The 12,278-nt window shown below is 41.6% G+C and overlaps 1 protein-coding gene across 1 annotated transcript; it reads left to right on the top strand.

Annotated features, from left to right (window-relative positions):
- Window positions 1-9,565: 9,565 nt before the first annotated feature.
- Window positions 9,566-11,056, top strand: LOC115819260 (somatostatin receptor 3). The gene has a single exon (XM_030782824.1). It carries the CDS (start codon window positions 9,566-9,568, stop codon window positions 11,054-11,056), a length of 1,491 nt encoding a protein of 496 aa, XP_030638684.1.
- Window positions 11,057-12,278: the final 1,222 nt, after the last annotated feature.

Genomic DNA, 12,278 nt, shown 5'->3' with positions numbered 1-12,278 from the left:
AGTTCTTTAATGAGGCTTATTTTTTATCCGACAAGGGTCTGGTGCTGAGTCTGCTAATGGTTCTCGTCTCAGTTTCTGCATCCAAAGAAGTAAGTCAAGTTTTCTTGTGAAGAATCATGTTTGACATTAAATGAGGTAGAGAAATGCATGCTTGTTTGTAGAACAGAGACGCCTGCAAATGTGACGTGACTTGTTCCTTTTCTAGAAGAATGCGGTCAGGTTGTGTGTGTGTGTGTGTGTGTGTGTGTGTGTATGTGTGTATGTTTCTCCTGTAGCATTATTAAACAAGAAGAGCAGACCAATAAAATGGTGGATGTAATTGCTCTGTTTGGGTGAGCAAATTACCACAGTGAATGAGTCAGACTTCTTTGAATTCCTCCACCGCAGCCTTCGTGAACCCAGAGAGAACATATAAGGTTCGTGCAAATATTTGAGAAACATTTTTATACTGCCATTATTCGCTGAATTACTTTGTGTTCTTTCATGTCACTTGAATGATGATGACCTTTAAAAAATAGCATGATCCCCCCCCCCCCCCCCCCCCCCCCAGAAAAAAGAGAAAAGAAAGAAAGAGAGAAGCTCTGTGTGAGTACTAATTGTCCTCAGAGAGATAGTCCGTAAGTGGTCCTATATTTACAGCTGTGGTTTTACAGCCTTTTGTTATTGTTGTTTATTTATTTATTTATTCATTTATTTACCATGCATGAGACTTCGACAAGGTCTTGTTAACTGGTGTGGAGTCAGGGACTCCAAATCCAATCAAACTTTAACGCGCCGAGATTGAATGACCTGAAAGTGAGAAAACTGGAGCCGCGGGGGAGCAATTTAGAAAAGACCGTAACAGACAATGGGCGGTTTTTTTTTCTCATGTAGATATGAAATATGAATAGATGTACATGAGTATAATGTTAACCAGGCAGCTTTAAAAGTCTAGTCTCAAATAATGAAGTGAAAGGCATCTAACAGAAAAATATTTAAAAAAAAATACTTCCAACGGCTAAATCACTAGCATAGCACACACAACTTGGTCATCCCATATGGTCAGGGCGTATATCTAAGCTACATTTACGATATATCATTTTAAAGAAAAAGAAAAAAATTTGATTAAAATGTTAGTTCAAGATCGCTCTCTGGGATTGTTTTCCGACCCCGAAACGCCGGTCTGCGTCTGTCACCTCTGATCTGCTTAACAGTCATCATTTGAGTCTTGCAGGAATGCTAGACAATGAGGTCAATTTCATCGTTTCACCTATTGTACACCTGCCATCCACTGGCACTCGTCTGCCTCATCTCAAAGTGATACACTTTTTTTATCGGTCCTGCCGTGATCCTAATGCGTCAGTCCGTCGGGATTTTTCTACGGTAGGCTGTGAGAGATAGCTGGAGTCGTGGAGTGACTTTGAGTGAGCGACAGAATGGGATATGAAGAGCAGAAAGAAGAGAAAGCGGGCGAGAAGAGTGGCTGCCACCAGCGTGTTGGAGTAATGGGCAAATCGATTTTCCGCCACCAGCCCGGATTGTTTTTTCATAGCCATGCCATAACTGCCATGCTCCAAGGAGACAAGTCTTTGGACATTGTAAGATCAGCACCACCTGCCTGCTCATTCACCCACATCCATCATACCTCTGTCTCTCTCTCTCTCTCTCTGCCTCCCCTAGGGCAAGGACTGGTATTCAGAAATCAGTCCTTAGTGACTCTGTGTGTGTGTGTGTGTGTGTGTGTGTGTGTGTGTGTTCAACACAAGCAACACAGAAACAACACAGACCAATTATTAATGCTATCTTCGAACTGCAAATAGCACTTTATATTTTTAATGCGTACATCATTTACTCTTGCAATTTTTATCTGAAGTAATTGCTCTCTCTGTCCTTCTCTCTCTCTCTCTCTCTCTCTACCACTCACTCAGTCACTTGTTTCTTCTTTCACACACCCTCTCTCTCTCTCTCTCTCTCTCTCTCTCTCTCTCTCTCACACACACCACACACACACACACATACTTGCACCAGTTGGCAAAGCTCATTATGAAGTAGCGACCGTTTACCTGGTCACACCAGTAAGATGCTGCTATGACGATAACGCAAGTAGCCGAGTTCTGCTTCGTTGAAGCCTGTTACTGTTGTTTAAGTAGGTTACAGTTGCGTTAAATATTCTACTTTAACAAGTACGTTTTACTTAGACGTCTTTTCTTCTTGGATGCGGAGACGTCTTAGCTTCCTTTAAAAACGGTAAGGCTTCCCTCTCCGGAAAGTTCTTTGCTAAATAGTTTTGATAAATCTGATGAATTTCAGAGTTACACTGGCGATCATGTCAAACGTGATTTATACCTATAGTAATAATGGATTGTTGAGCTCCTACTTACCTTTCACTGTATTTACAACATCGTTGTGCTATCATTTGCATGCAGTGATAGATTAATCCGACGTGGCACACAATACTTTTTTATGCTTTGTTACGAGATGATGAACGGTCATGACATAGAGGCGTTTAGTGTCTACAGAAGTGAGGAGAGCGCAAGAGACAGGCAAGAAGACCGTGCGGTGGTTTTCTCAACACCGGATACTGTCCTCCGACGTGCATAACAGCAAATTTACTTTGCTCACACGCCAAATGTAGATTGTCTTCTGAGTGCCTCTGAACTTAATGCATGAATCAGATGGGCTGTAAAATTAGACTATAATGTAAAAAAAAAAATTATTCACAGACGTGAATATAGACTAGTATAGATGTATGAATCTGTGCATCCAAAATATTGTAACAGAGTTCTGTTACTGTTACTTCTGAGGTTGTACAAGGCATGCTGGGAGTGCATTTCTGTTTTGCAATAATGTTGCTGAAGAGTTTCCTTGTTTGAGAAAAACACTGTTCAGTAATGTGTTGTGTGTGTGCTTGTTGTCTACAGTTTATCTACCGATTTGCTGTTAACTACAGCATGCAGGTATATAGCAGTCGTGTACTCACTTTCACTCAGATTTGATATATTAAATGGTGTGTAATCGATTCTTTGATGAATTTGAAATAAATGCCCAATAAAATATAGCTTGCTACAATTTTATTGAATTGCTAAAATCCAGTGAATATGCAGGCAGAGAGTGTGAGCTCCCCTTAGGCAAAATCTTGAGCTTAAATAGGTTAATGATTAAGAGGAGGATGTAGGCACAGATGCAAAATCCTGGATCATCACATTAGAACACCCAGATTTTTTTTTCTCTACTTTGTAGGGGACTATGAAAAAAAGATATGTTCTGTTGCCAGGTATCAGAACGAGAAATTCAGCATATATGATTCGCTGTGTAAATCGGCAGCAGAACCTGTAGAAACTAAAAGAACATTTCTCTATGGTCAGAAGGTTTAAAAATAAAATGCCTTCATTAAGAGAGCACCAGAGCTGGGAAGATCATTATCAACATGCTCTGGTCGTCATCCATTAGTATGCTGAAACATGTCGATCCAACATCCCATTAATGATTACTGCTTATGGGGCCAACCAGAAAAAGGGCCTGTTTAACTTTTTTTTTTTTTGAGACTGGAGAATGGAGAAGGAATCAAAAGAAGGGATTTTTAGAAGGAGAGAAGGAGACCGTAGAAGACTGTGGGTAGTCATAGGATTAGAAAAATTAAAAAAAAAAAATAAAAACCTTCAGCTTGGATGGCTTTCCCGTCCATTTTCAGTTTACCCTAAAGGAATCTGAACAGGCAGGGGAAGCATAAGAGAACAACATGTTGTCATTTTCATGCGCAGAAGACTGAATTTGTCGGGTTAGTTTTAGTTATGTATGGGTTTTTTTTGGGGGGGGTTTTTTTGGGAGGGCGGGCGGAACCACACCTACTGTGATCGGAGTGGTTGAAATTGCTGAAGACGAAGTGTGATGAAGTAGCACGAAGCAATAAGACAGGGCTGAAAGAATGTCATGTGGTTTACAGACTGTGTCTACGACTGTCGGCGTGAGACTGAGAGGAAAATGTGAAGACATTCTAGACCTGCCCCTGCAGGGTATTTAGATTACCCCCCCCCCACACACACACACACACACACACACACACTCACACGTACAAATACACACAACCACCACTACCATCCCTTTTCCTAACCTTCCTTTATCTCTGTCACAGTATGAAAGGCCCCGCCTCCAAGAAAGTGTGATTCTCACACATGCACATGCTCACATGTGCGCACACACACACACACACACACACACACACACACACACACACACACACACACACACACACACAGGGAGTTAGAGAGAGAGAGAGAGAGAGAGAGAGAGAGAACTAGCAGTGCACACATTTCTCTATTTTTTATCTCGACAGAACATCTAGTTCAGCTCAGACGCAATATGTTATCTGTGTGTTATCTGAAAGGAAGCAAAGAACCAGACTGATTTTTAGTGTCTCGTTAGGTTTTGTTATTACTTTTGTAGTTGTCATTGTTAACACTTTAACAGCATCACTCACTAAAACAGTAAAGAAGTGCATCTGGAAATGAATTGATTGCAATGACCCATGAAATTATCAATGAGCTTTTATCTATGCAATATGTATTGTGACCTTTTAGCTTGTGAAAACAGACACAGATTTTGACTTCAGAAACATGAACATTTAAAGCAAAAACAACAGACCCTCAAATAGCAGTGGCACCTCTTCTCTAATTATCATGGACACCTTTAAATGTGAATGAAAGGCAGGTGTGCAACTGTACCCACTAGTTTTCCACCATTTCACCGATGTATAGCCAGTAATTCTGCGTATCAATAATTATATCAAAAACAATGACATCAATAGTCATATTAACCAAAATATGAATTAAGGGGAAGCGACATCAATGGACATTATGCTACTGAATGGATTAATCACTAGAGAGTCAATATTATTGGTCAAATAGGGGTCAAAATGGCAGGCTTTTTGTTCCCACAGGTTCTCATTCATCCAAATTAGAGTCCACATCTGTTCACACTGCTGCACCTTGCATCACTTTGAGGGATGGGAGGAAAACACACACACACACACACACACACGCGCGTGCGCACACGTGCACACACAAATGATGAATATGCTCTCCTCCCTCTGTCAGTGCAATTAGCAGCTCTTCTCTAAATGCGCTTTCCCTCTCCAGTGTACAATCTGCCTCTTTGAGTTGAGAGAGAGTAAGGCTTTTTATTTAATTGTGAGCCATCCTGCTTAGAGACCATCCTAATGGCATTCATTTTAGCCTCTCCGTTTGTTTGGCCAATTTTGGTATTGATTCAACTGTGTTTATTTTGGCCTCTTGGTGCCAGAGAGAGTGAATGGACCTACCGTGTGTCACACGTGTGTTCGGTGATTTCAGGGAAGACAACCTTGAGGATGATTGAGTTTACGCCTAATCTTTCTTCTGTACCCTCTTCATTGGAGCACATTCTGTACATGTAGACCAAATATTCCCACTGGACTAGACAAATGGCGCTAATCCTTATATCACAATCATACTACTCTCCTCTAATCCATAATGGTCCATCAGTGGATGCTTTTGCTGAGAGGATTTGAAAGAATCAAAACTGACAAGGTTTTGTTCCACCTTCCTGTTTCCAAGCTCATATTGAGTATGTGTCATATCACATCTTTCATGTCTTTCATTTTCGATATATTTAAGTTGAAACCAGCTTTAATGTGTTATGTTCACACACTTTCTGTTATGGTCTCGTGGGTTTATACACACACACACACACACACACACACACACACACACACAAGCACACACAACAAGCCATTTCACAAATCCCTTTAGGCGCAGAGTGCAGTCAAAAATCACCTTGGTTGTGTTATCAGCCTAGGAGAGCCAATTTGTGTGTAATTGACTATTTGAACACACTGGTACATTCCTGGAGATGATTTCACTTTCTTTAACTGTCTATGTACAATTTAATGCTCCTTGTTAAATCTGAGGGGCAAAATGGAAGAGATTAAGACAACTCCCTGAGGATAACTGAGAGTTTAGGTTTTTAGGCATCATGGCTCACTCCAGGGACTTGTTAGTTTATTTTAATTGGTTGGAAATATTGACAGACTAACAACATGGCCAATCATCGGAATGAGCATGCATATCTTTTTTTATATACGGCTGGGCTGTCAACGTCCAAACAGAGGTATACATCATGAAAAAAAAAAGTATTTTGCTATGATTTATGTACAGAGAGTACAGAGCATTTATCATTGATTAAATTATATGGATGAAGCAGCAAGTTTTCATTGATTAAATGGAAATCTGTGAGCATCCCTGGTGCGCAGACAAACATATGACTGATGAATCAAATTAGTTTCTTTACAAGACAGCATTTGGCATTCCCTCAAACATTATTGTTCCTGATTAGCTTAAATGTCATTTGAACGATTTTTGTGGAGGCCTGCTGTCCGGCACCCTTACTTTGACCTTTCTCTTGGGGGGGGGGGGGGGGGGGCAGGGGGGGTTGCTTATTTCAGAATAAATGAGATAGAATAGTCAATGGCAATAATAGTTTATGACTGGAGGTAAATGCTGACAAGCCTGCCATTCAGTTAAACAGCAGTATTTCAGTCCTTTAAGTGCAATTTTTTTTTTCACCTTGTGTTTCATAGAGCACATTAGTTATTATAAGTAATTACACAGACCTAGCTCAGATGTCACAATGGGCTGGAAACACTGACGGCTTTCACAGCTGCCGAGTGCAAAAATGTCAAATGAACTGTGCAATCACCATGCAATTTATGCCATCATGGTTGTTTGAGGAGCATTTTTCTCCTGGAACTTTGGAGCAAATTCTTTTTTTTTTTCCCCATAAGGCAAGATGTGAGCGGGGTTGAGCATAGATGTATTAAGTGAGAGGATAAGGTGAGTGTCAAATTGCTCCGCTTTTGCTGCACAGACAGACAGAAAGTGAGAGAGAGAGAGTGAGAGAGAGAGCGAGGGAGAAAGCAGTGTGTGTGTGTGAAGGAGGATATTCTGTTGTGGGTGTACTTCTCAGACACAACCAGGTAAAAAAAAAAGAGAGAGAGAGAGAGTGAGAGAGAGAGAGAGAGAGAGAGAGAGAGAGGGAGAAAGCGGTGTGTGTGTGTGAAGGAGGATATTCTGTTGTGGGTGTACCTCTCAGACACAACCAGGTTAAAAAAAAGGAAAGGCGAAAAGCAGGAGCTGTGCTCTAAACAGCTGGGGACATCACAATGCCACCAGCCTCCATTCAGTCATGTCCCCCAAATTAAGGCTGAGAAGAAGAATGGTCTGACCCTCTGTCACCATGGTTACATTCTATGGGAAGCTACCTCTGAGGTGACAAAGGAAATGGGAACAAAAGGGGGCATATCACTGTGCTGTGGGACTGTACATTTCCTTATTGTGGTTTCATGAGATTAGACAAGTATCTTTTGTGCTATTCATTAAAAAAGCAGCGGAGAGAAAAGGGATAGTGGTATTACTGGTAGTAAAGTGTAAATGAGCTGAATGCGTGATTGAGGTGTTACTGATAGTAAGGCTTGGACACTTTTTAGAGATGACAGCAAATGGTTTTGGAGTGTGTGCGTGTGTGCGTGCCTGTGTGTGTGTGTGTGCGTGCATACCGTATGAAGACACATGTTTTAAGCACCTCTTCAGCAGATGGTTGATGGAGTGGTTCTGGAAGTGTGAGGCATTCTGTTGCTTTCTGTATGCGTAATTTTTTCCAGCTGTTTGCCTTGCTTACAGTAATAGCTAGGAGAATTAAATTTAGAACCCTCCGATTCCTATTTTTTTATTAAAAAAGAAAACAAAATAGTTTTTTCTTCCTTTTAGTTTTTTAAAAATCTGGGGTTTTTTTTTTTCTCCTCCTGTATTTCTTCACTATTTCACAAAATGTGCGCGTGCACAGGATATCATTCAGATGACAACTCTAGTTCTCTCCAGCTTCACCTGAGGGACCAGGATGTCCAGCACTTCCTATGAAATCTCATATAGGGAATACAGCTTTTGTATGACTCACTCCCCAAGAATCTTTTTGAAAGCATATGGGCTTTTAGATCAGTCTGTATACAATGCAAGTCTAACTGTGCCACCAGAGACCTATCCGTTTAGATGTAAAAGTAAGGGCCAAGGGCTCTAAGGATGGAAGAGAATGTATTTTAAGACGGTCTAGAGATTTTTGCTGTGTACCAGTAGTTGAGAACAAATGACAGGCAATATATATCCACTGATAATCTCCAGGGGTGATCATATTATGGCGCTTTGTCTACAAATCATTTGCAACAATTGGTGGTAGTTATCCCCTGTGATCTGCATCACTTTTATTGCAGTGAGTAATGGCAGCCATAGAGAGAGAGAGAGAGAGAGAGAGAGAGAGAGAGAGAAGAAAATTATAGCATTCTGGAAAAGGTACTTGTCAGTTTATTGGCTCTTTTGTTTTCATTTCCCAGCACTACATTTTCATTTTGATTGAATTTTTTGAAGAACAGCCCATAATGATTGGAATTGAACTCTCACCTGCTGGAAAAATTTGTCAGGTGGAAATTCAGGCTTTTGCACTTCTGACATTTGAAAATTTTTACCGTCACAAGCTTTAGATTATCGATTTTCACACTCATGTAAATTTCTTCTTTAAAATTCCACCAAACGACCTCCCAAGATAATAAATGTGTGGTCTGTCTGGATCTAATACAGAATCTTGTTCAAATTGTTACTGATTGTGTTTGTCTTTCAGTCATATGCAAATGCTCATAGCCATCAAATCAATACAACTATTAGATGTGATTCGGTCCAACCCTTTATCCTTTGCTGCAGATTTGACAGGCATTTAATCATTGCTGGATCCCGTAAGAGATAGACCATAGACGGGCATAATGTATTGATGTGAAGAATCAGGCTCTTGCTCCCTCTCCCCCTCTGTTTTTCTCTGCACATGTTAATCAAACCGGTTGAGCTTTATGCCACGCGCTTGTTCCGGCTGGAGTAGCTGCACTGGCTGTCTAATAGAATGTCAATTAACAGCCATTAGCATGCCACCGGCTTGTTCGGCGAGAGAGCTAGCGTCGCGAGGTCTTGCTGGCGGCACAAACAAAGTCAGAGCGGGTACATCCAGCCTCATCAGACACCATTGTTTTTTCCTGTCATTTCCTCCGCAGCGGGTCTCCAAGCAGAGTGTAATCATGCACGGTTTTTTTCTTCGCGTGCGCCAAGTTTCCCTGGTCTGTTTGCGTTTCAAACAAGTTGATTGATCCAACATAAACAGCCAAGTTGTTCAACACACTTTCGCGAACCCTCTTGCTTTTGATTAACTCAGGCAAACAATTCCTTAAAGAAAAGTAAGGTTTCTAGGCAAACTGAAGTGCTATGAAATATGTAGTCAGCTGTGTTGCTGGAGGACTTTCATGTTATTTTAAGTCTTTTAAGCCAGTGTAGAAAATGTGTAGAAAATGTGTAGAATATTCCATTTTTGTGGAGCTCCTTTACAGTATTAACACATCTGACTATTGATTTAGCTGTGGCTGCAATTGAGAGACAATAATTTTTCATTTTATTCCTCATTTTATTGTGCACAGGTCAAATGGTACATTTCTGAACAAGACTTACAGCTCCCTCTAACCATGATGGAATTGTCCCATTCGCCTCAAGCCGGAGGGTTTGCCACCGAATCCTCAATTCTCTGGAGCAGCATTTCAACCTTGACTGTCAACACTGTCTCTCCTTCCCATCTCCCCCCCAGAAATGATTCCTTCCTCGATGAACCTTCACACAACTTGGGAGAAACTGAAAGCGTGGGTTACGTTCCCAGCGTCACCGGAATACTTATCCCTCTCATCTACATTATCGTCTGCATCGTCGGTCTGGGTGGGAACACGCTGGTCATCCATATCGTGCTGCATTACTCCCAGACTGTGTCAGTCACCAACATTTACATCCTCAATCTGGCCATTGCCGATGAGCTGTTTATGTTGGGTTTGCCCTTCCTGGCAGTGCAGAATGCCCTCCTCTCTTGGCCCTTTGGCTCGCTCATGTGCCGCTTAGTCATGACTGTGGATGCCATTAACCAGTTCACTAGCATTTTCTGCCTGACGGTAATGAGCATTGACCGCTACTTGGCGGTGGTGCATCCCATACGGTCCTCTAGTTGGCGCCAGCCGCGAGTAGCTAAAGTCGTCAACGTGACGGTGTGGGTGGTGTCTTTCATCGTGGTGCTCCCGGTGGTGATATTCGCAGACGTGCTTCAGGACGACGGCAACTGCAGCATTGTGTGGCCGGAGCCGGCGGAAGTGTGGAAGGCGGCATTCATTGTCTACACAGCCACGGTGGGCTTCTTTGGCCCCCTGCTGGTCATCTGTTTGTGTTACCTTCTCATCGTAGTCAAGATACGAAGCGCCGGTCGAAGAGTGCGTGCCACCTCCATCCGCCGGCGCAAGTCGGAACGAAAGATAACGCGCATGGTGGTGATTGTGGTCGCAGTGTTTGTCCTCTGCTGGCTACCCTTCTACATCCTTAACATTGTCAACCTTTTGGTTCTTTTGCCCAGAGAGTTTAGGGGCCTCTACATATTCGTGGTGGTCCTCTCTTACGCTAACAGCTGTGCCAACCCCATCATCTACGGCTTCCTGTCAGACAACTTCAAAAGGGGTTTCCGGAAGGCTCTGTGTCGCTCAAGTAGGAGGGTGGAGAGTCAAGACCACCGCCAAACTGGAATGCACCCTCAGCAAAAGGATGACGTAGGCAGACAGCAGGAGGCCAAAGACTGCCTTACAGGGACTGTGGTGGGAGTAAGAGATGGAGAAATAGAGGAGGAAGAGGAAGGAGAACAGTACATGGAAGAGACCATGGAAGATGCTACACAGATGATGGAGATTTGCAGGATAACACATAACGGATGTGAGAATGGACAGCCGGAAAGTTTACAAAAACAGCTTTCGCAGAAGGGAAAGGATGAAACAGCTGGGCAAAGCCACGGAATCCAGACTTGTGAGATATCTGGGGCGGGACCAAGTATCGGGCCCACCGCTGTCCTCAATGGGGCGAAAAAAGGAAATTTTAAACCACGGCTCGAAGAATCAAGAAAAAATACCGCCACGTTAGACATCAGTTGTTTGTGACGACAAGGACCGCATTCAAACTAATCAACTGGATTTCTCCAAATGCTTGGAGGGTTTGTGTGTAATGTCCAACACTGTCTTTGCTTTAAATGTGCAGTCTTAGTTCAGAGATCAAATCAGTCATGCAATGAAACACTGCCTCAGGTCAAATATGGATGATGTAAGAGCTTAATCTCCTGTAAACCATCAGTGATGCTGAATATGTCTTTAAACTATATGTGTCCTTTTGGACTTTCTGTTCTGTTCTGTTCTTTTCTATTTTTAATGTCGTCTTCAATTGAAAATATTCTTGAGAGGCCAAAGTCAGTTGCATTTCCACATTTGTCAGTCAAACTGTGATAGTTTCAAATGTGGAAATGGTTACATCCGTTCAACACAATAGCTTTCCATGGCCAGTTTGTTTTCGAATAACTGCAAAATGATTCATATCTCTTCTACATTTTGTATTGAAAGAAAGAATAGAAAAAAGAATTATCTATGGACTATGCAGCCGCAAAATCAAATCTTACTTTAAGAAACAACCAGCTCACATGAAAACCATAATTATATTTTCTAAAAAGATTTTCTAAAAGATCGTTCAAATTCTTGCTGATACATGTGTATAACGATAACCCATTTATATGTAGGTGTTTAAGATCCAGGTACAGTATGGTAGTCTCAACAGATGATTGCATATTACAGCACTGGGGTGTGTTGGTGTGGCATTAAAGAATCCACAAAATGTTCCAAATGTAGCATTTAGTTTAGCAAGGCCGCAAGTTCAATTAGCACTCTGGTGGGCTTGTGCCATACTGGAATACAGCCTGAGAGCAGAAAAACCATGAGTCAATGTGGCTGTGTAATTTGATGCAAGACCCAATTTGGAGAGCATCATTGGAAAAAAAAAAGATGTTACAATGTGAACAGGCATATGTCTGTGTGTTTCTGTACATGATTGAATGTCTCACAAATTATCCGATATAAATGTATTGAAAGAATCAAAAATGAATGTGACTTTCTGTTCACTGTAGATCAGTATAAGTTAAAGATATGTATTTTTGATCATTTAGGAAAGGTTCTGTCGCAAGTCACGCAATTTTTTTGGTGTTTATGGAGCTTTTTGACAAATTAATTGTGAGAATAAATATTCTGTCGCGAGGGTTCTTTTGACTAACTTGTTGTTAATACCTCACACGATTTCCACACCGTGCAGTTTTATAACCTTTTTATTGTTGTAGTGATT

Source organism: Chanos chanos, chromosome 8 (genome assembly GCF_902362185.1).
Source record: "Chanos chanos chromosome 8, fChaCha1.1, whole genome shotgun sequence".
Classification (NCBI taxonomy): domain Eukaryota; kingdom Metazoa; phylum Chordata; class Actinopteri; order Gonorynchiformes; family Chanidae; genus Chanos; species Chanos chanos.
Note: the sequence above shows the minus strand (reverse complement) of the source record. Positions and strands in the feature narration are given on the sequence as shown.